Genomic DNA, 24,341 nt, shown 5'->3' with positions numbered 1-24,341 from the left:
TGTGGGCCACCTTTACCAAAATAAAGGAGAAATATTGGTGGAGAGGAATGTACAAGGATATTTCCCAATATGTGGAAACATGCATAGTATGCCAAATGTACTCAAATGTGCGGCATCGTGATGGCTTGCAACCAACCTACCCACCTGCCATGCACTACAAATGGGTAGTGGATCTAGTTACAATGCCTTTGGGAATTTGGCAGATGCGGTACATAGCACTTGCAAGAGAAGATTTAACAAATCAGGTAGAAGGGCGTGCTCTTAGAACAAAGAGTACGGAAACAGTATGCAAATTTCTCTTGGAAGATGTGATCTGCCGATATGGTTGTGTTGGGAAAATAACAGCTGATAGGGGTGAGCTAGATGTTGAAGAAGCAAGGGAATTCTTCTCTAGAATTGGTATCAAACTGTCTCTAACATGTGCTTACAATCCTGAGGGCAATGGGAAAAGTGAGCGAGGACATCCTCCAATCATTAAAGCTTTGGCTAAGGCATGCAGAGAAAGGATGAGAGAGTGGCCAAAGCTGCTACCATATGCCTTGTGGGCTGACCGTACAACTCATAGCTCAGTGACAGGATACATGCCTGCAGAATTAATGTATGGTCAGAAGCCAGTGATGCCAGTTGAAGAAGTAATTCTAACTTGGAATGTATTGCCCTGGGTGGAAGGATTGAGCAGAGATGACCTCCTTGCATTGCGAATAAGACAGTTGGAGAGGAGGCCTGAAGATGTAGAGCTTGCTAAAGCTCGCTTGAAAGATGCAAGGTTGAAAAATAAAGAAAGATTTGATAGTAGACACAGACTCCGGCCAAAACCTGTTGAAGAAGGTGATTGGGTTCTAATGTATGATAGTAGCTTTGACAACCAATTCACTGTTCAAAGAAAATTTGCAAAAAGATGGTTTGGCCCTTACATTGTCAAGCATGTGCATGGAAATGCCACGTATACTCTGTGTGAGCTTGATGGAACAGAAGTAAAGAATCTTGTGGCTGGCAAAAGAATCAAGATATTTAAAAGAAGGCATGATGGTGATCCTTTTGATTCACAAGAAATTCAGGATGAGAGGCTTGACAGTGGTTGTATGGATATGGTTGAAGAGGAAGAGGGTGATCTTCCTGGAATTGCAGAAGATGAAGACGACATCCAGCTATATGTAGATCTTGATGATGATTTGGCACATACCAGAGGATGTGCAGGTTTAGAGGGGGTGGATGTCGTGCCATGGCACGTCTATGATGTGAAACCGTGCATGTGAGTTCATCAAATACACATCCAGATGCATGGGGTTAAGTGCCATGACGAGTCATTATATGATGCCATGTACATATGTTCTTATTGTATATGAGGTTTAATAAGACAAGCTGAGGCTGAGTCAGAATTAGGAGTTTTTTGTATATGAGTGTGGAGGGTGATGCTTCTGGTAAATGGTATCGACTGGGTCAAATCAGTGAATCTTATGGAATGCAAGCATGAGGGTATCTCAATGCACAAAGGAATGTATTTATGAAGATATGGGAAAAAACTTGAATGAACAATTGGGGAGTCTATAAATCACATGGCCAATATGATGATTTATACACTACGGAGACATCAAGAGTAGTAGACATTGCAGTGCCGAAGAAATTGTTGAATGCCGGGGAATAGAATTAAATGAAATGCTTTGCATTGGGAACTTTAACCTTAATGCTAAGGTTATGCCTTGTAACCTTAGTGCTAAGGTTAAAAACAAAATATATTTTGGATTTTTCTAGAAAATCTACCAGCGAAATGCGCAGCTTTTTTTAAATAGCAAGTATAGCTGGAAAAAAAAAAGGTGGTAAGGGCGCGAATTCTCAGCGGGGAAAGAGAAAAAAGGGCCGGAGAGAGACGGCGAGTGAGAGTTGGAAAAAGAAAATTCTGAGAAGGAGGAACAGCGTCCGTCCAACCAGAGTCTAAAATTTCAAGGGGATTGCTTCTGTTTATGGCGTGTAGGAGTTAGAATTATAGAGGAAAATGAGAGCTATCCAATGATAAGGTTTTCATCATATAGTTGTATTTTGCCTTCCGTGGTCTGCAGCGAAGCCGCCGTCAGTGGAATAGAGAAAAAAATCGATGAAAATTTCACCTATCTCTACTCACAGTTAAGTGGGTTTTTCTTTTTTACTTTGAATATATAAATCAACGAATTGGGAAAATCGCATGTTTGGTAAACCTTTAAAAGATTTGAAGAATGGGAGATCTAGAGACTTGGAGTATTGTGGAAATAAAGCATCAAAAGTACATTAAGGTTCCGAAAGGTTGGTTTTACTTCCTACTCGATCGGATTTTTTGGAATTCAAGCCATGGAATTTTCTAAATCTCATGAGCATGTTAAAGCTAAGCCAAATGCTATATTTTACTTGTGAGATGTTAGTATATTAAGGCAGGTTTTCAGGTGATAAAGTACATCTCGAAATAATAGTTTTGAGAACACTGGATGTAATGGATGTAACTGGCCACATGTATATTGGAAAGATGGGAAGGCTCTGTTATGCCCACATGTGAATGGTTCAAAGGATTTCATGCAAATTTGTGCAATCATTGGGATGAATTCAAGGATGTATTGAGGCAAGTTGACACATGTATTTGTCATTGGAAATAGTGATGTCCAATACTCCTTGGGAAATTTTGTGCGTGAGATTCCTTGTTGGATTTGACATTCACTCTCACAGCTAGAAGTTTCGTACTTTCCTGGCTGTACCGCACACTTCACGACAGCGTGTAGAAGGATTTGCGTCCAAAAGTTATGGACGAATGTCACGCTCCACCTTATGCTGGTCATAGAGGTATTATGCCTACTACTCGCATGATTCAGAGGTATTTCTTTTGGCCAACCATGCGTAAAGACATTGAGGCTTATGTGCGTGCATGTATTACTGAAATTTGACAGGCAAAAGCCTCCAGGTTTGCTTCAGCCATTGCCTATTCCCTCGCAACCTTGGGAAAGTATCACGATGGATTTTATTATGGATTTGCCTAGATCCCAGCATGGGAATGATGCTATTTGGACTATTGTGGACAGGTTTAGCAAGCAAGCTCATTTCTTGCCCGTCAAGAAAACCATTAAAGCTGATCATATGGTAAAGCTTTTTCTTGCTAATATTTTCAAGCATCATGGTATGCCTAAATTCATTGTTGGGGATAGAGATCCCAGGACTACAAGCCTATTTTGGAGGGCTTTGTTTGATAATATGGGTACTAAACTTGAGTTTTCATCAGCTTATCATCCCCAAACGGATGGCCAAAGTGAAGCTGCAAATTCAGCTGTGTTGGATTTATTGAAATGTTATGTGGCAGATCAAAAGACTGCATGGGAGAAGTATCTTCCACTTGTTGAGTTTGCCTACAACGATACGATCCATGCTTCCACAGGAAAGGCTCCGTTTGAGATTATTTATGGCAGAGTGGTCTTGCCACCTATCCTTCGAACAAAGGATGAGATTTTTGCAGCTGATGAATATGTTCGTGACTTGGATGTTGCCTTTGGTCAGGTGCGGACAGCCATAGCAAGATCTCAGGATAAGCATAAAATGGCTGTTGACAAGCATAGAAGCCACATGGAAGTCAAAGAAGGTGATTGGGTATTGCTGAAATTTGAGAAGGCTAGCCTTCGGAAGAGGCCAGGACGAGAAGGATCATATCCTAAGCTTTCTCCTCGCTATTATGGACCCTTCAAGGTGATTCACAAGATCAATGAAGTGTCCTACAGGCTTGCTTTACCTAGTCATTGGAAGATTCACAATGCTTTTCATGTGAGTCTATTTTGGAAATATGTGGGGCCAGATTCTGATGAGCCTGTCTCACATAAGATCCGCCAGAGATTGAAGAGCTTGAGGAGATCCTCCAGCCAGAACAGATTGTTTTTCACAAGGAGAGAAAGCTACCTGCAGGAAAGCTTTCCAGGAGATACCTTGTGAAGTTTAAGAATTATTTGCCTATTGATGCCAAGTGGGTAAATGAGGATTATTTTGCAGATTATCCACATTTGTTGCAGGCATATCTTGAGGCTTTTCAGTTGAGGTCAACTCTTTAGAAGCCCGGGGGGATGTCACCAATTGGCCGACCATTTGGTCCATCTCCAGTTTTTGCGTCTCGTTCACTTGAGGCCAGGCCGGTGTCTCATGTGAAGAGGCCAGTATTTTGCTGACATGGACGGGAGCCAGACTGGTGCCACCCGTGTGTTAGCAGGATGGTGTCGTATGGACGGGAGCCAGACCAGTGCCACCCGTATATGACCTGGACTGTGTTCGACCCATGGGATTGTCACGCCATGGAAGAGCCAGTATGACCAGTGCCACCCGTGTTCGACCTGGACTGTGTTCGACCCATGGGATTGTCACGCCATGGAAGAGCCAGTATTCGTGCCGTGTTTTGTCTATGGGACTGTCACACCATAGGGAGACTCGTGCCTGGAACTGTGTCTTACCTATGGGACTGTCACTCCATAGGAAGACCAGGTTTTTATGTTTTTATGTCGTGCCAGTTTTGTGCCGACAGATATTTTGTACTTGTTCCATGAACGGGAGATATGTCCATGTTACTATTTGCACATGCACACATATTTTGTACTTGTTCCATGAACGGGAGATATGTCCATGTTACTATTTGCACATGCACACATATTTTGCATGCTTGAAACTGTTTTCGCATGACATGTATTTGTGTGTTTGCCTGTTTGACGTGTTACTTACTGAGCGGGGACGCCTGCCAGTGAGTCGTGAAGTCTGCTCTGTATTCTGACGAGCTTTAGTGCATGTGAACAGGTGGTAAGTATGTCGCACATGTTGTTTTTAATATTTTATTCTAACCCCTTTGTTTTATAAGGTTAGGTGTTCACATTCACTTAAATGTGGGCACCCCCTTTGGGCACCCACTTAGGGGCCAAGGTGGGGAGCCCCACTTTAAGTGAGTGTGGGGGTGGGCATGGGCACCTACCCAAACTCCCCACCCACATGCAAACGTGGGTATCACCAAGTTAACTTCACTTTTATTTTATTAAGAAAAGGGCTCTCTCTTCAAACGTCATCATGAATCGCCTCCATCCTACGTGAGACAACCGGCGACGCTTCCCCTCTCTGCTGGCGACTGAACTTGCAGCAGGCGGCTGCCATCTCTCCCTTTACTACTGCACGTACTCTGTCCCCAAGCGGCTGGCTGCAACTGCACTGCAGGTGGCCGCCATCTATCACTGTACTGCTGCGCATACTCTCATCCAGGTGGCTGCGCAGGCTGCTGTGTACCTTCTTTCAACGTACAGCCTCTGGCGGCTGTACGTTCTGCTCCTACAGGCGGCTGCAAACTTGAAGGCTGCGCTGTTTTTCTTCTTCTACACACAGTCGTGGGCCACCTTCAACAGGCTCTGCGCCTTGTTTACAGCAAGCTGTGCCTATCCTTCAGCAGGCAGCTCACTACAGGCTGCTACGCAGGTTGTAGCCAGGGGGGGGTAGCACACCAGGCGCTTCCTAAGTGGCTGTTTCTCTCATCCTCTCAGGCGGCTGAACCTTCATCAGGTGGTTGCGCCTACCCACAGCAGGCAACTACACATACTTCTCTTTCTGCTGTTGTATTCCTCCCTTGCAAGTGGATGTTTCTCTCTCACAGCAGGCGGCTGTGTCCTTTGTGGTGGTACTTGTCTTGGTGATTCTACACGAGGCAACTATTTCTTCAACAAGGGTGGCTTCAAATTCTACACAAACACCACAAGTATTGGTTTTCTATCAACCATCTACAAGTAAGTGAATTTCAGATTTCAATAAAGTATTTTATGTTTAAATCTGATAAGGGATTCATCCCGCTCGGCCAACACCCGTTTGGTGCCGGGTTGTCCAAGCTATATTGGCGAACCTCGGTCCAAAGGTGCTGAGATCGGGAGAGCCAGGCGTTAGTACGAGAGCGCCTGTTTGTGCGTGGTCTCGGAACACCAGTGAGGCGCTCTCCGCGGAGTCCAGTGAAAGCACAGGACCGTAGAGATTGGACCACACTAGTGGTCGTTCTGCTTCGAGCTTCTACATCGAAATTCGAGTCTTTTTGTTTGGTACTGTTTTCATATGTACATGGACATTATCTGGTTCTTGGAACCCATGGAGCATTGTATTTATTAAATACTCCCAATAAATATATCATATATTGAGGGGGGGGTCGGCCCGTTCCGGCCCCAGTGCTGGTGTCCATCTTTCCATTTCATTTCATTTAAATTTCAAGTTGTTTTAAGTTGTCCATTTCAAATTTGTGGTTTTAAAGTTGTGCTATTAAGCGTGTGGGTGTCCAACGGAGTCTTTCCCACTTGACGGGATCGGTTTCATGGATGCGGGATCTCCATGCTTCAAACGAGGTGGATTTCTGAATTTCAGCTCTCCGTCATCCCCCTCTTTGATATCACCTTTGCGAAGGAGATAGGCAAGTGCCAACTCCCTTGGTTTCTTGCCCACTTCACGAGCCATTGATTCGAAGGTTACATCTACCATAGCATCAGCCTTCCTGGCTTCAATAGCACTTTGTAGATGGGGATCTTCATGCAAAAACTTTAACTCTTGCTCTTGAGCCTGCAAAAGTTTTCTCATATGTTCCATTTCAGCCCTCATAGCATCAGGCTCTTGTTCAAGCATAACTGTCTTTCTTGGAGACAGTTGACCGTTGGATTCACTATCCATAACCCTTTCAAGGGGCTTGTGTCTACCTCGCAGGGCATCAGACCCACGAGAGGCACTAGATGGACCCCTCGAATTTGGCACTTCCAAAGGGTTGCCTTGGCTGGCTCCCGTCCATACGACACCATCCTGCTAACACACGGGTGGCACCAGTCTGGCTCCCGTCCATGTCAGCAAAATACTGGCCTCTTCACATGAGACACCGGCCTGGCCTCAAGTGAACGAGACGCAAAAACTGGAGATGGACCAAATGGTCGGCCAATTGGTGACACCTGGCCCCCATGGGCATTTCATGGGAAATAAAATCCAAGCAATGTCTACATTAAAAAGAGTTTCTTGCACACAAGTCATTTCCCCAGGCAACAAGCAAACACATGTACACATGAATAGTTGTCAAGGTCAATTTTCCATCTTTCAATGCTTGTATGAGTGCACATCAGACTCTAGTCCTGAACCCTTTTAATTAAATTGAAATTTGGGTCTACATTTACCACCTTCACAACTCATATGAAACCACCTGTTTGTCCCAAACAAGGTCATGCATGTGTCCCTGGGATTTCTAGGTGTTCCCGGGCTCCATGGGTATTTCATAGGTAACAAAATTTAAGCAGTGTCTACATTAAAAACAGTTACTTGCACAAAAGTCATTTCTCAGACACATGCACACATGAAGAGTTGTCAAGGTTGATCTTCCATCTTTCAAAGCTTGTACCAAATAGTTTTCCAAGCAAGGGGTCAAGTTGGTGACATGGCATTGCAGTCGGATTCTTGTAAGTGAAGCCTTTGGATTGTTTGAAGATTTAATTTTGTACTTCATGAAAGGTGAATCCAGTGCTAGTCAAGTGGTAGCTAGCTAACTTGCCTTTGGTGGGTCTTTGTTTTTGGAACTGTTACCGATAATCTGACTTAATCCACTTACAGCAAGGAGTGTTGTAGCCTGTGGATAGTACCCTATGCTGATGCAGTACCACTTTAATTGTCTGAGCTGTTTTTGACTTGCCTTCCTCCAACAGCTCCAGTTTAGGAGTAGATGTACTTGTGTAAAAGCACAAATTTTTTAATATATTATGTAAGCAGGAATGCTTGCCAGATTTCTGCATGAAATAATAACATTTTCGGCAATGTGCATTAGCAATAGCAATCAAGTCTGAGTTTTCTTTGAAAAAGGTGTGAGACAACCATTCTTTTTTATATGGCACAAGCCTTCTTTTATGGGGCATGTACAGTGTGCTGTAAGGTTAACTCTGATCCCTTTCTGATGGTTGCAAGATATGAAGGGAACTTATTATTGCAGGGGGCAATTTTGTGAAGCTTACTTATTCATTGTAAGTGCTGAATTCTATGTCATATAGACTCCTCTTATAGATTGATCTGGATGATGCTCGCAGGTGGATACCAGATGGGCAACTTTGCCCAACTGTTCCTAACCGAACAAACTACATTCATTGGATTCAAGATTTACTAACGAGCTGCCCGTCCCCTTGGCATGATACTGTTGGTGATGTGACATGGGGATTTGACATTGGAACTGGGGCAAATTGTATTTATCCTCTTCTTGGTGCTGCCTTACATGGCTGGCATTTCATTGGCACGGGTAAGAATACTGATGTTTTTGTTTCTTCTTTTATGCATTAAAAAAGGAACACGGTAGGGAGGGCACTTAGGTTTTTTCCAATTGTCTATCAATGAGTACATGACAAAGAACACAAAAGCTGTCCAGTTCACTTCATTAAAAACAACGACAAATATAACTGTATGCTTTGAGATGTGTTTGCTATGTACACTGCATTGGGACGGAAGTTAGCTCCATTTGTCCCTTTTGGTATTCTTTTACTTCCCAATGTGGATACTAATCTAGGCAACCACCTATCAATGAAATCTTTAGACATGTTCAGACTTTATGCATTGTTTGAATCTAGCATAATGCCTGATGGTCAGTGTGAACCTCAAATTCACGGCCATAAAGAAAATGCTTCCAATGTTTCAGGGCCCGAATTACTGCTAGGATTTCCAGATCATAGACTGAGTAATTCTTTTATGCGGGAAGTAACTTACGGGGCATGTAAGCTACTGGATGGCCATTCTGTTGTAAAACAGCTCCAATCGCGATGTACTCACATCGGTGATTACTTGGAGTGGCTTGTCCTACGAGGCAAGCGTTATGCAAGGAGCTTCTAACAAAGCCACCTTGAGGTTCTTGAATGCCTCGAACACTCATGGAGTTATTCGGATCCGTTGCCTTGTGGTCTTGATACCCTTAAGTAAATCTGTAAGTAGAGAATCTGTCAATGTGGGTGGAATATGCTTGGCATATGCCCACAAAGGATCGGATGTCGTATGTGGTCTGCATGCTTAGTTCCGTACGTCGTACGGATCTGGCCGTACGCGCGAATCGTACCGTACGGATCCGTACGATCAGGTACGAAATTTGCATGTTTTTGCCCGTTTTTTTGGTTGTTTTCCTTTCATCTCTCCTGAGTCCTTCTATAAAAGCCTCAAGGACCAAGCCTCTCCTCCATCTACTCCAAGCCTCTCCTCCACCACCCTCCATCTACTCCAAGCCTCAAGGACCAAGCCTCTACTCCAAGCCTCTCCTCCACCCTCCTCCACCCTCCTCCAAGCTCCTTCCATCCCACTTGAGCCTCTACTCCAAGTTCTCTTCCTCCAAGCTCTTCCCATACTTCATCTTCTCTACGCTCTCTCCTCTACTCCACGCTTTAGCCCTTCTCTTATCCATCATGCCTCGGGAGAAGCACGAGGCTTTTGATTTGTATTGCCTCAATGTGGAGAAGGACACCAAAAAGTCCAACTCTCATCATTGGACATGCCGATATTGCGGCAAGTCATACACCAGTGGAACAACAAGGCTTCTCCAGCACCTTTCAAAGATTGGGGGACAAGTTGCCCCATGCAAGGAGATTCCGCAAAGCATTGCCGATGACATTTCGTGGAAGATGAGCGGCGGCTCAAATTCAAGTAGAGGAGCATCATCAACACACGCACTGGCACCACCACCAGCACCACCATCGGCACATGATGAAGCGGCCACCGGCTCTTTCATTGGTGTATCCTCCACTGCCACTTCCACGGATGCACAGTCCGCCTCCGCACCGGGCAAAAGGCAAAGGGTGGTGGAGCGTGAAGGGGTGCAACCCTCTCTCCACCAAGTCACGGGTAGTGTGAGAGGTTCGGTTGCATTCCTTAAGGAGCGGCAACGCCTTGCGGAGATAGAGATTGCTCGCACCATTATTGAATGCAATCTTGCCTTCAATGTACTCCAAAAGGAGCAATGGAAGAAGATGGTGACGGCGATTGCGAATGTGGGCCCATGTGAGGGGTGGAGGGGGATCTCTTACACGGCTATGCGCACGAGGAAGATTGATGAAGAGAAGGAGAGAATTGATCAAGCCCTTGACCCGATTCGAGCCGCATGGACGAAGTATGGATGTTCTATTCTCACATATGGATGGAGTGATCAAAGGAAGCGTGGCATTATCAACATCCTTGTGTCTTGCCCGCTTGGCACATACTTCTTGCGTGCGGTTGACACCGGGAGAAGGGGGAGAAAGACTACCGGGAGTTCCATCTACCGCCATATTAGGCAAGCGATCATAGAGGTAAGCATTATTTTACTTAAGTGTGGCTGATTTTGTCATTTGTGCAAAGCCCTCAACTCATATGATTTATCTACCATGTAGGTTGGGGCTCAAAACGTGGTGCAAGTCATCACTGACAATGCATCAAATTGTCGACGCATGGGCCGCTTGCTTGAGGAGGAATTCCCCACCATTGTGTGGACTCCATGTGCGAGTCATTGCATTGACTTAGTCATGGAGGTGTGGCGAAGCTCGGGTGGGTGAAGAGGATTGTGCAACAAGCTACATCTATTGTCAACTTCTTCATGCTAAAGGTGAAGGTGCTTGCTATGTTTCGTGAGCATAGCAGGCTTGACTTGAAGAAGCCATCGGCCACCCGCTTTACCTACATGTGGCTGGTTTTGGAGCGTCTATACGATGTGAGGCCCGCCCTTCGCTAGACAGTTGTTTCCACCATGTGGAACGAATGGGATGAGCACGTCACTGAAGAGGCCAAAGCCATGCAACACTTTTGCCTAGAGGAGAGATTTTGGACTAGAGTCCGAGCAATTGTCATTGCTATGACTCCATTCTATAGGCTCTTGCGGATGACAGATTGCGAGGGGTCCACCATGGGCCTTCTTGTCCACTTCTTTAGAGCTGCCCTTGTGGAGTTGGAGGCTTGCACAGACATTACATTTGACGAGCGAGCACAAATCATGGAGATTGCACAGAAGAGATGGAGGTGGATGCACAAACCAATCCACGGGTTTGCAGCATTGGTACATCCAGCCTACAAGTCTCTAGTAGTTTGCACCGATAGGGAGCTTTGACAAGATCGGGATGCATATATGCTTCGAGCTGTGCCAGTTGATGAGCACAATGCCTTTCTAGAGGAGTTGGGCTGCTATGTTGATCAGAGAGGTGAAACCTCCTTTTTGTCTCTCACTTGCTGGAGGAGGGAGTCACTTGTGAAGCCCCTTTTTTGGTGGGACAATTTTGGGTATGGACTAGAGCATCTCCCAACCCATAGCCTTAAGGGTCCTAGCCCAGGATTGTTCTACAGGTGCATGTGAGACGAACTGGAGTTCCTATTCTCTCATACACACGAGGATACGCAATCGACTGAGCACACGACAGTTGGAGCGGTTGGTCTACTGCCGCACTAACTTGCGCATGATGCAGGGCATTCTTAGTATGGGTAGTCCCAAGGAGGTAAGTGACAAGTCTAGACTCTAACTTGTCATGACTCATAACTTTTAAGTTTTGTGTACACTGTAGAGACTCTAACTTTTGTGCCTTAATGTGTAGGTCAATGTTGACACTTTCACGTTGACGAGTGAAAACTTTGCAAGTGTCAATCAACAACCTGATGAGGAGGAGGAGGCAATCTTCATGGAGCTCTATAGTGAGCTTGTGGCAGCAGATACTCGCAGCACCAGGAGTCAGCATGGACGGGGCCGAGCAGTTGGAGTTCATAGGCCTCCGCCTTCGACATCGGCAAAGGGTGGCCTTCGCACATATGTGAGGCGGGGATCCTCGAGCTCCAATCCCCGCCTTCATGATGATATTCCATTGCCCCCTCATGATGATACCCCACTGCCTAGAGAGCCCTTGTTTGATGATGATGGCAACCTACTTAGCGAGAATGATCCCCAGAGTGTCTCGTCCACCTTCGAAGAGTCCTCTTCAGAGAACTCTCTTGATGGACACTCTAGTAGTGATCATGTTGATGATCATGCAGATGTTGGTGATGATGTAGACTTTTGATATGTTATAGCTCTCTAGGCATTGGGCATCTATCTCCTTCTAGCCCATCGATGATGTATTGTAGTATGTAGTATCATGTATGTACGCATGTTGGCGGTCGCCCATGCCATGAGTTTTTGGCCTATCCTTTTGTAGCAATTTTGGCATGATGACATTATGTTCATGGTTCTACTATTTTGTAACTTCTTGTCTACAATTTTTAAGTTTAGGAAGTATTTAAAAAAAAAAAAGTACTAATATCGTACCGTACCTCAAAAATTTTAAGGTATCAATTAGCACCATATTTTATCGTACCGTACCGCACCGCACCGTACCGTACCTTTCGTACTAACCAACCATGGTGGTCTGTAGTATTTCCCAATCGACTATCTCGGCCACCTTGGCCGGATTAAGTCGGATGCCCTCGGCACCGATTATGTATCTAAGGTAGTGAACCTCGAACATATAAAATTCTAACTTCTTTTCATTGACATAGAGCTCATTGCTTTCCAGCAACTTCAAAACTTTCTCCACATCAATGTCATGCTGCTCAACAAATACCAGTATGTTATCCAAAAATATGAACACACTTTCCAATCAAGTCCTTGAATATCCGCATCATCATGCAGTTAAATGTGGCTGGGGCATTCGTCAAGCCAAAGGCATGACCACAAATTCATAGTGGGCCTTTTCCGTACAGAAGGTTGTCTTGGGAATGTCTCCCTCAACAATCCTAACATGGTGGTACCCACGCTTTAAATCTAATTTTGAGAACCATTTAGTCTCTCGAGAACCATTCAGTCTCTCGAGAATGTAATCTATTCGAGGCATCAGGAACTTACTCTTGATAGTCAGCTTATTGAGTGGAGGATAATCAACACACAATTGGGAAGAACCATCTTTTTTCTTCATGAACAGGATCGAGGTTGTAAATGGCAATACACTAGGGCGTATGAAGCCAGATTGCAACAATTCTTGGAGTTGGCGGTCCAACTCCGATTTCATTTTCCAAGCCTGGGAGGAGGTCTATCTTGTGGTCATTCGGTCTAGACGGGGGGAATTGAGGAGGGAGATTGTCCCGAAGAAAAATCTTTTGGAACTTGTCGTGGAGAGCCTGATACTTCTCGGAAGCACTGGCCACCGTCTGGGCAGTCTGGATATAAATCATTGTACGATGTGCGCCTTTCTGTATTTCTCATTTAGCTTGTGAGTGGCTTATGAGAGGAAAGTTCAAGATTCTTGGCTCACACTTGAGGGTCACTGGGGCTTTGGACACATTCTGGGTAATCCGAAAAGTGTGCCGGTTACAATCAATGTTTGGCTAGAACTTGTGAAACCATTGAATACCCAAAATTATGTGTGCGCCTCCTACAAGAGGAGCAACCATAAAGTCTCGCACAAACTCTCTGCCCTGAATCACTAGCTTAGCACTTTGAGCTTCAAACTTGATGCTCGTCGTTAGTTGATATTGTGCTTATTCTTTCTATCTTTAGCGGTGCATTTGCCCAATCAACTACTTATTTGCTGTACTAATTCTTTCTATTTGCTACTTCCCTTTGTGCTAGGCTTCATTATGGCTGAGTCTGCCCTGCATCTCTGGAGGTTTGACAGAAACCCAGTACGAAGAGCTTTGTGTGAATATATGCTCTTATGTGTGTGTGTGTGTGTGTGTGTGGAGTGCGTGTGTGAGAGCATATCTTGATACAGAGTTCTACACCCACTATTGGGCACTGATGACGTTAGTGGGGATGTCATAGTATCTAGTCCATACTATGCATAATGGAGTTGATAGTTATATAGTCTTGTGGGTTGACTACCATGAGTATATAACATGCACGTTCCTAAAGGTGAATTTGGGCATGTTCCTGGATTCATCTAGGTATATAATTCAGCCGTATTAGTGGACATGCAGATTTCACATTGTGAAGTTTTTGTCCGAGTTGCGGCCAGTTGATATTGTGCTTATTCTTTCTATAATTAGTGGTGCATTTGCCCTATCAACTACTTATTTACTGTACTAATTCTTTCTATTTGCTACTTCCCTTTGTGCTAGGCTTCATTATGACTGCGTTTGCCCTGCATCTCCGGAGGCTTGACAGAAACTCACTACGAAGGGATTTGTGTGAATATATGCTCGTGTGTGTGTGTGTGTGTGTGGAGTGCGTGTGTGAGAGCATATCTTGTTATAGAGTTCTACACCCACTATTGGGCATTGATGACGTTAGTGGGGATGTCGTAGTATCTAGTCCATACTATGCATAATGGAGTTGATAGTTATATAGTCTTGTGGGTTGACTACCATGAGTATATAACATGCACGTTCCTAAAAGGTGAATTTGGGCATGTTCCTAGATTCATCTAGGTATATAAAACCCTCAACCTGCTCGTCCACCAAAGTCAGCAAGAACTGGGCTCGTCGAGCAGCCTGTTCCATTACCCCATCCTCCGTGCTGCCGCTGTCAAACAAGACAACGATTCTCTGGCCACCTATGTAGCCAAAGGTCTTGAGCAATTCGTTGCGCTCATACTTCTGGTCTTGGGTGCCCTTCTGCTCATCTTCGAGCTCTTGGCTAACAATTGCACGAACTGGGGTCTGAAGAACTAGGGATGACTGCGAGGGTCTGCGGGAATGGGGCTCGCCACGGAAGCCGTGGAGGCTGGAGTGGTGGTTTGTGGAGTGGTAGTCTTCTTTGGACAATCCTAAATGTGTCCTTTTGTGTGACAAAAGAAACACCTACCCTCCTCCTTGTACTGAGCTGTCTCTTCGACACTTAGTTTTCCACCGGTCTTGCATGCGTGAACTTTCTGGTTTGGACTTGGGCACGATAGTCAAGTTCCTGGAGCCAGATGCTCCCATGCTCTGTCTTGAAAAGACCCCGTCTCGTTCTAGCCTTTTCTTCCCGAGGCAGGATCGAGCACCTTCACCTTCTTTTTGAAGAAATTCACAATTGATAGGCGTTGTGCGACTACCCTCTTCACCCACTCTAGCTTCCCCACATCCTCTGTGAGTAGGTCTAGACAATGGGAGGCGAAAGGAGTCCATACAATGGATGGGAACTCTGCCTCTTCCAATCACTCCATCCATCGGAGAGGATTGTTGTTGATCCTTTGCCTCTCGTCATCAAGCACGGTGGTGCGCATCTCATGGTAGGTGATACCATGCCAATCGCCATGGGATGGCTCCACCTCCGCAATGGCCTTCACCATTTTGTGCCATTGTGGGACCTTGAGCACTTGGAAGGAGAGATTGCAATCGATGACCGTGTGTGCAATCTCCTCAATCGCGGCTTTCGTCTTCACCTTCATATATGTGGAGTTGTTTATGTTTACATTGATGGTGGTTTGCCTCATTGCCGGAGAGCTCTCCTCCCTTGGTCTCTTTGATTGGAAGTTGGAACTGGCCGAGGTAGAGCTAGAGCCAGAGCCAAAGCCGGACCCGGAGCCAGATGGGGCGGGGGAAGGACACGGACGCGGAGGTACCGGACATGGAAGCTCCTCCACGTCCACATTTGCCTTGGTTGCAGATGAGTGAGTACTTATTCAATATACCATCCGCAATTTCTTGAGGAATATCCTTGCACGGCATAGCTTTCCCACTAAGCTTGGACACACGTGCGGTGTGCTACTTGTGTAACCCTTCCCGCCAAAGGTGCACGTCCATTTCCACGACCCTGAATTAAGGGTAGGTTTCTCGTTGGTGGTGGTATATAAGGCAAAAGCCTCATGCTTTTCCTTTCCTCCGGACCTCATTGCGAGAGAGAGAGAGTAAAACCGGTCTATGGACACATAAAGCGGTAATTCATTCACAAATAACCTGGACTTACTGAGACACACATTCACAGAATCCTCGCTCCCTCGCTCAACAACACATTGGCCCCGAAGTCCGGCGCCCCTTGCGGTATTTCTTTATTGTTAAAAGGTTGGAAATTACAAAGCACAAGTGCAACAAAGCACTCTACTTGCATCAGCTGAATTTTACAAATTTTAGAAGAAATTTGCCAGCATAACTGCACTAAAACTGTTCCATAACATCTCAGAATGAATCCCAACTGACAAGCTCACTTCCATAGGCATCAAGCTACCCAATGGAGTCCAAAACATCACAATTCAGCTTGCTGTAATTTTCTGCACAGGCCTGTTTTCAGCTCTGTTTTCAGCCCAAAATAACCCTTGTACTGTCCTGGAGGACTTTAGCAAAGTCCTACTGCATTTTGGCATCAACCGGGCAACATAACAGCCCAAAAACATCACCTAAACAGTGCTGAAACAGCATTGTTTTGAAGAGGTTATTACCCTCTTCTGTCCCTGCTTTGGTGTAGGAACCAACTACACCTGTTCCTGTTCAAAGAGGCAACTAGCCTTTGCATATAAGCATGAAATTCACACAATTGTACCTGATTTTATCTGATGAAAGCATTTCCATAGTCTGCAAGAGAGAGAAAGAGAGAGAGAGAGGCTGTGGGGAGCAAGCTCAACCCTCAATTCGTGAGTTAGGGCAAGGGAATGCACCACAATAGCTGGTTTTCCTGCAACAAAACACCACGATGGCTGCAAATTGAGCCTCCTTCCCCAAATTCCCACTCTTCCCTCTTCTTTTTGAGGAAAATGCACCAAAATTTGACACTTGGCACATTTTTAAGCCTTTTCCACATGCAATCTTCCAGGCTAAAAATCTCCTGACTGGTTCACATTCTCACAACAGTCCTTTGTCACCTTTTGGTCCCCTTGACATTCCGCACAAACTGACGCGAACACTTTTCAATTCCGACACTGCCAAAAATAGCAGTTCCCTAAATTTTAGGGATGATGTCATCTGCATTCCTTCTGGTCTCCTGACCATCTTTGACCACTATGGTCACTTCAGAATTTGCTTAGAATTCAAGATACATTCACATTTCGGTGGCGGCCACTTACTAGTGTAAACTGGCCTATACCCTCATTCAGTGGCCATGTCCTGGACATTGTCCTTCATCTTTCAGTGCCCATGTCCTGGACACTGTCATTCATCTTTCAGTGCCCATGTCCTGGACACTGTCATTCATCTTTCAGTGCAGTTCTCAGGCTTAGCCAACCACTGGTCCAAAGTCCCACTGGCTGACCCATTCTGACATTGCAATGGCCCAAGCCCTTCCAAGAGATCCCAGGGGAAAACAACAGCAACCAAAGAGAAAGAAAAGAAAAATATATATATATATTTAAAAAGAAATGTAAATAAGGAAAACAACTGCAAAAAGTTTCACCTCCTGGTGACATACCCCCCTCTTGAAAGAAGCAAGCGACCTCGATTGCAAGTCCACATGCAAACGGATGACACAAGACGATCACAAGATTCCCCAGGTGATTAGTGTCATCGCATGTATCTCCTGCCAACGGATGACACGGGGCGATGATAGGAATTCCCCACTACCATTTGTGCCATCGCAGGTTCAAGCCTTTCAAATACATGTTTCCGGATGCAACACAGGGCGACAGCATATATGTTGTACTATTAGTGTCACAACATGTAAATCATTCATTTGAAGCATAACAGATACAACTTCAAAGCACTGAAAGTTCATTCATTGATTAAGTCATTGACAACAAATGTCAAAACTGTACATTGCCAAACATATAATACAAATGTACAGGTCATTCAGAATTCAGCTTCAAAAAGCATATTAAACCATTGCAGGTTCTAACAAGAAGGCTTCCTTGTAAAGTTGCATCAACTGAGGTGAATCAGCCAGTTCAACCTCATCCATCCATTTAGCATCCATTGGTGAATAATTTCTGAATTTCACCAAGTATCTTCTTGCAACTTGTCCTTTCACTTTTCTGTCTTTATGGGCCAGAATCTGCTCAGGAACCAGAATTTCATCCAATTCCTCCACTTCAGGCTGTTCCTCTGGCACTATATCTTCTGGCACGTTGCCAATAAAAGGCCTCAAAAGGCTCACATGAAATGCATTATGTATCTTCCAGGTTTCTGGCAATTTCAGCCTGTATGCTACATCACTTATCTTCTCTGAGACTTGGAAAGGACCATAATATCGCATACTCAGCTTAGGAAACAGACGTTCCTTGCCCTTTCTTTTTCTCAGTCGTGCCCTTTCAAAGCGCAATAAGACCCAGTCATTCTCTTTAAACAAGAGTTCTCGACGATGCATGTCAGCAGCTCTTTTCTGCTTAGCTTGTGACTTTTCCAAGGCATATTTGACCTTCTTATATGCTTCTTGCCATCCCTCGACATACCGATCTGCTTCAAATATCTTATCCTTTGTCTGCAGAATGGGAGGTACTTTCTTGCCACCTTCAACAATTTCAAAAGGTGCCTTACCAGTAGAGGAATGCACTGTATTGTTGTAAGCATACTCTACTAATGGCAAATAATGCTCCCAAGTTGCCTTATGTTCTGACACATAACATTTCAGCAGATCCAAGACAGTAGAGTTAGCCTCTTCAGACTGCCCATCAGTTTGAGGATGAAAAGAAGATGAGAATTTCAAGGTCGTGCCCATATTCTCAAACAATGCTTTCCAAAACAAGCTAGTCATCCTTGGGTCTCTATCACTGACTATAGACTGTGGCATACCATGGTACTTAAAGATATTCTGCATGAAAATCTTGACCATGTGCTCGGGTTTTATCTTCTTTCTAACAGGAATGAAGTGTGCCTGCTTACTGAATCTACATATTATAGTCCAGATTCCATCATTCCCTGTCTCGTTGTCCTTGGAAGATCAAAAATGAAGTCCATGGCAATACTTTCCCATGGTCTCTCTGGAATAGGCAGTGGTTGCAATAACCCAGGTGCCTTCTGTCTATCAAACTTGACCTTCTGACATACTAGGCAAGATCTGACATAAGCATCAAGATCACGTCTCAAAGCTAGCCAATAAAAGAAAGTCTCAACCGCTTTCACTGTAGCATCAATGCCTCGATGTCCAGCATACGGTGGAGCATGACTTTCTAGCATTACTTTCGGCCTTAACTGCTTAGTCACACATAGCTTTCCATGCATCATGAGAAAGCCGTCTTTCAGAACATAGTGATCATGATGTTGATTATTCATTAGCTGCTCATAGATTCTGGAAAAATCTTCATCACTGGCATACTGCTCTTTCATATCATCCAATTCCTGGTGATAAGAAATAGAAACAGCTGACACTTGTGGTTTGCGAGACAACGCATCTGCAACCACATTCTTCTTGCCTTCCACATGCACTATCTGAAAATGGAACATTGACAGAAAATTTGCCCAGCGCATGTGTTTCTCTGATAACTTTGCCTGTGTGAGAAAGTATCTGAGCGTCTGATGATCCGTTTGCACAACAAAATCAGCACCAAGCAAATAGTGTTTCCAACTAGTAAGTGCATGGATCACAGCTAGCAGCTCTTTCTCATAAATCTGATAGTTCTTCTCAGTGTCAGAGAGTATTCTACTCTCATATGCCACGACTCGGCCATTCTGCATCAAGACAGCACCAATGCTGTTCCCACATGCATCACACTGCACAACAAATGACTTAGACAAATCTGGCAATGTCAACACAGGATCTGTAGGCATTTTCTGTTTCAGGCATCTAAATGCTGATTTCTCTTTATCTGTCCATTGCCATTTAATGGCCTTCTTTTCAAGCGCATGTAACGGTGAAGCAATCTCTGCAAAATGCCTTACAAATCTGCGGTAGTAAGAGCATAGGCCAAGAAAACTGCGAACATCATGCACAGTCTGTAAATCTGGCCATGAAACGATTGCTTCAATCTTAACAGGATCCATTGTGACACCATCCTTTGATACAATGTGCCCAAGGAAGTGAATTTCTTTTAGAAAGAATTCACTCTTCTTGCCATTAATGAGCAATCTGTTGTGTTTCAGCTCATTAAAGACTGCTGTCAGATGGTCTCTGTGCTCCTCTTCACTCTTTGAATAGACTATCATGTCATCAAAGAATGTGCCCACAAAGCTTCTGTAAGGACGGAAAATTCTATCTATCATTCTGTTAAATGTGGCAGGAGCATTTGTCAATCCAAAGGGCATGACTAAGAACTCATAGAGACCAAATGTAGTGCGAAATGCGGTCTTGTGCACATCCTCGGGTCTGATTCTAATCTGATGGTACCCACTCTTCAAATCTATCCTGCTAAACATTTCTGCTCCTTGCAAACGATCAAGAATATCATCTATGCGCGGAATCGGAAATCTATTCTTGATCGTGTTCTTGTTCAAGGCTCTGTAGTCAATACACATTCGCCATGAACCGTCTTTCTTCTGTACTAGTAATACAGGTGAACAAAACGGGGAACTACTGGGCTGAATTAGTCCCTTCTCTAACAGCTCATTAACCTGTGTCATAATCTCTTTCTGCTGGGCTGCACTAACCCTGTATAGTGGCCTATTGGGCGGACTAGACCCTGGAATAAGATCTATGGCATGATCCTCTGGCCTCTCAGGAGGTAACTCTCCTGGTAAAGACTCTGAAAAGCAGTCTCTGAACGTATCCAAGAAAGCTTTTCTACCTTCGTCTAGTGTAGACAAATCAGTTTCAACTTCATTCACTTGCTTTGCAAAAACCAAGTACGCAGAAAGATGATTTTTCATTACTGAAGTTATAGCAGAAGCAGAAATAACTGGGACAGACTCTCCTTTCAGCTTCACATCCAAAACATGGGTCTTGTCCCTATGTACAATTGTGATTTTCCTGTTGAAAGCATCCAACACTGCATGTTTCCTATGACACCATGGAATTCCCAACAAGACATCACATCCTTCCAAGGGCATGATAAGAAACTCCTCTGTGTCCACATAACTCTGTATATGCATGCGAAGTTTGCCAAGTATAGGAGTGACAGGAACTGAATGCCCAGGGCATGCCAAATCAGCCTGTCCAATTGGTCCCATCTCTTCAGCACGAATTCCCAACTTGGCTGCCAATGCCGGTGAAATAAAGTTGGCTCGAGCACCAGGGTCAAAGAAAATCAGCACTGTAGCATCTCTGATTTTACCCCATGCTCTGCACAATTCTGTAGCATTATCACATGGCTGGTCACCAACCATGTCAGGTACCAATCCTGCACTCGGCATTGTCTTCTTCTTGGGTGGCCCTTCTTTATCCTCGGCATCTTTTGCTGGCTGTTGTGGGCATTTTGCAGCCATATGCCCTTTCTGTTCACAGATGAAACATTTCCCAGCTTGCATCAATGCCTTTCTCTCTTCAAATGACTTGCCATATAGTGGCCTCTTCTGTCCTTTGCCTTGACCAGCACTTTTCTGAGGTTGTGACTGCCAAGTCTTCTTCTCAAATGGCTTCTTTCTATAGAATGGTCTAGGTGGGAAATCCCTCTTCATAAGTGGTTCCTGTTTGCCCTGAGGTTCCTTGTTTACTGTGCTCTTAAAGCCACGTGAACCTCCCTGTAGCAATGCATTAGCCATGTTTGCATTTTCAATGAGCTGAGTCATATTAGAAACATTGGTCTTAATGCAATAATCCCTGATTTCTTTGGGCAAACCACAACAATACTTCTCTAATTGCTCTGACAACGGCACTGTCCTGTAGGAAGTTACTGGCAAGAGTGCATCCCAAAACTTCTTATTATATTCTTCCAAATTTACACAGTTGGCTGCATCAAGTTTGTGCCATGCTGTCATAACATCCACTTCAAAAGTATTTGTAAGCCATGCAAAAGAGAACTGCTGCTTAAACTGAACCCATGTAGCAGGTGCTTGTCCTTGCATCAACAATGAGGTCCACCACTGTAATGCATTACCTTTCAAGAAAGTAGCAGCCTTCCGCACCTTAGAAGACTCCGTAAAGTTACCCCCAGTGTATGCTGCATCAAACTGCTGAATGAAAGTCGGCGCTTTCAATTTGTCCTGCATCCCACTGAAAGTCTCAAACTTTACTGCTTGACCTCCTTCTTTGTAATCCTTTTGCACCTTTTCTGCATCAATCCTTACTGCTCTTTGTCCACTAGGTTGAGAAAATTCAGCCACACTGATAGGTGCTGCGGGCCCCAAAACTGGACTAAAATAAGTTTGAAATCCGGGCTGCATACCTATATTGGCATAAAGAGGGTTCACAGCTTCCATAGGCATCATTCCTGGTGACCCTCTTGACATCAATCCTGGCAAAACTGTGGGCGGTCTAGCCATGGCCTGGAAAACAGACCCACCACCAAAATAGCCAGGCTGGAAAGCAACGAATGGAGGAATGGTCGGCACGACCCTTTGCACATTACTTTCCTGGCCATTAAATGCATGTACCTGTGCCTGTGTAACATGCTGCACTGGATCAGCTGCCACTACTGGTGTCTGCTCTACATGCTGTGGCATCCTTGGCATTTGTTCCTGTGCCCTCTCAACTGCATGCTGAGATGATTCAGCCTGGGAATCCCCTGTCCTTGACTGCAAATACCTCTTCATCCTGGGATTCTTCACCAACTGTTCAAAGGTACCAACCATGCTCAGGAGCTGCGCATGAAATAAATCCTCTTGTTCATGTTCTTCCTCTAACAAGGCTGGCTGTACTACTAGCTCCATCCGAGCAGAGGCTGACACCTGGGCACCTGTCACCTCTATATGCTGTCTGCGAGTAGAAGAGGAACTCTCTTCGACAGGGAGCTTGCCTTTCCCTTTGTCTGTCATACTGTCAACTGAAAGTTTAAGGGAACCTGTATCCAAAGAAAGAGACCGTACTCTTTCTCACCTGTAATCAGCTGTACCTCTCTCTGTGTGTCTCTTGTTCACCCAATGCAATCCGTGTCCGGGCTCTTGCAGAAAAGAGGACCCTATCCCGGCAATGGAACCATAAAACCGGTCTATGGACACATAAAGCGGTAATTCATTCACAAATAACCTGGACTTACTGAGACACACATTCACAGAATCCTCGCTCCCTCGCTCAACAACACATTGGCCCCGAAGTCCGGCGCCCCTTGCGGTATTTCTTTATTGTTAAAAGGTTGGAAATTACAAAGCACAAGTGCAACAAAGCACTCTACTTGCATCAGCTGAATTTTACAAATTTTAGAAGAAATTTGCCAGCATAACTGCACTAAAACTGTTCCATAACATCTCAGAATGAATCCCAACTGACAAGCTCACTTCCATAGGCATCAAGCTACCCAATGGAGTCCAAAACATCACAATTCAGTTTGCTGTAATTTTCTGCACAGGCCTGTTTTCAGCTCTGTTTTCAGCCCAAAATAACCCTTGTACTGTCCTGGAGGACTTTAGCAAAGTCCTACTGCATTTTGGCATCAACCGGGCAACATAACAGCCCAAAAACAGCACCTAAACAGTGCTGAAACAGCATTGTTTTGAAGAGGTTATTACCCTCTTCTGTCCCTGCTTTGGTGTAGGAACCAACTACACCTGTTCCTGTTCAAAGAGGCAACTAGCCTTTGCATATAAGCATGAAATTCACACAATTATACCTGATTTTATCTGATGAAAGCATTTCCATAGTCTGCAAGAGAGAGAAAGAGAGAGAGAGAGGCTGTGGGGAGCAAGCTCAACCCTCAATTCGTGAGTTAGGGCAAGGGAATGCACCACAATAGCTGGTTTTCCTGCAACAAAACACCACGATGGCTGCAAATTGAGCCTCCTTCCCCAAATTCCCACGCTTCCCTCTTCTTTTTGAGGAAAATGCACCAAAATTTGACACTTGGCACATTTTTAAGCCTTTTCCACATGCAATCTTCCAGGCTAAAAATCTCCTGACTGGTTCACATTCTCACAACAGTCCTTTGTCACCTTTTGGTCCCCTTGACATTCCGCACAAACTGACGCGAACACTTTTCAATTCCGACACTGCCAAAAATAGCAGTTCCCTAAATTTTAGGGATGATGTCATCTGCATTCCTTCTGGTCTCCTGACCATCTTTGACCACTATGGTCACTTCAGAATTTGCTTAGAATTCAAGATACATTCACATTTCGGTGGCGGCCACTTACTAGTGTAAACTGGCCTATACCCTCATTCAGTGGCCATGTCCTGGACATTGTCCTTCATCTTTCAGTGCCCATGTCCTGGACACTGTCATTCATCTTTCAGTGCCCATGTCCTGGACACTGTCATTCATCTTTCAGTGCAGTTCTCAGGCTTAGCCAACCACTGGTCCAAAGTCCCACTGGCTGACCCATTCTGACATTGCAATGGCCCAAGCCCTTCCAAGAGATCCCAGGGGAAAACAACAGCAACCAAAGAGAAAGAAAAGAAAAATATATATATATATTTAAAAAGAAATGTAAATAAGGAAAACAACTGCAAAAAGTTTCACCTCCTGGTGAGAGAGAGAGAGAGAGAGAGAGAGAGAGAGAGAGAGAGAGAGAGAGAGAGAGAGAGAAAGAAAGAAAGAAGAAAGAAAGAA

General features: G+C 44.6%; 2 protein-coding genes across 7 annotated transcripts in view; one reads left to right on the top strand and one right to left on the bottom strand.

Moving 5' to 3' along the window:
* Positions 1 to 24,341, top strand: part of LOC147641686 (uncharacterized) — a 75,668-nt gene that overhangs the window by 25,230 nt on the left and 26,097 nt on the right. For all 6 annotated transcript variants that reach the window (XR_015265923.1, XR_015265921.1, XR_015265922.1 and 3 more), the window contains exon 2: positions 8,055 to 8,260. Coding sequence is in view for 3 of the 6 variants with exons in the window: in XM_086798507.1 (XP_086654633.1) it covers positions 8,055 to 8,260 (206 nt within the window). In the remaining 3 variants the exon portion in view is untranslated. The remainder of the gene's footprint in view (positions 1 to 8,054; positions 8,261 to 24,341) is intronic.
* Positions 18,664 to 24,220, bottom strand: LOC147641688 (uncharacterized). The gene has a single exon (XM_086798468.1). The coding sequence runs from the start codon at positions 22,612 to 22,614 to the stop codon at positions 18,664 to 18,666; it is 3,951 nt and encodes a 1,316-aa protein (XP_086654594.1). The 5' UTR covers positions 22,615 to 24,220.

The sequence above is a fragment of the Cibotium barometz genome, chromosome 1, assembly GCF_041138505.1.
Source record: "Cibotium barometz isolate CiBa-2024 chromosome 1, ASM4113850v1, whole genome shotgun sequence".
Taxonomy (NCBI): Eukaryota; Viridiplantae; Streptophyta; class Polypodiopsida; order Cyatheales; family Cibotiaceae; genus Cibotium; species Cibotium barometz.
Note: the sequence above shows the minus strand (reverse complement) of the source record. Positions and strands in the feature narration are given on the sequence as shown.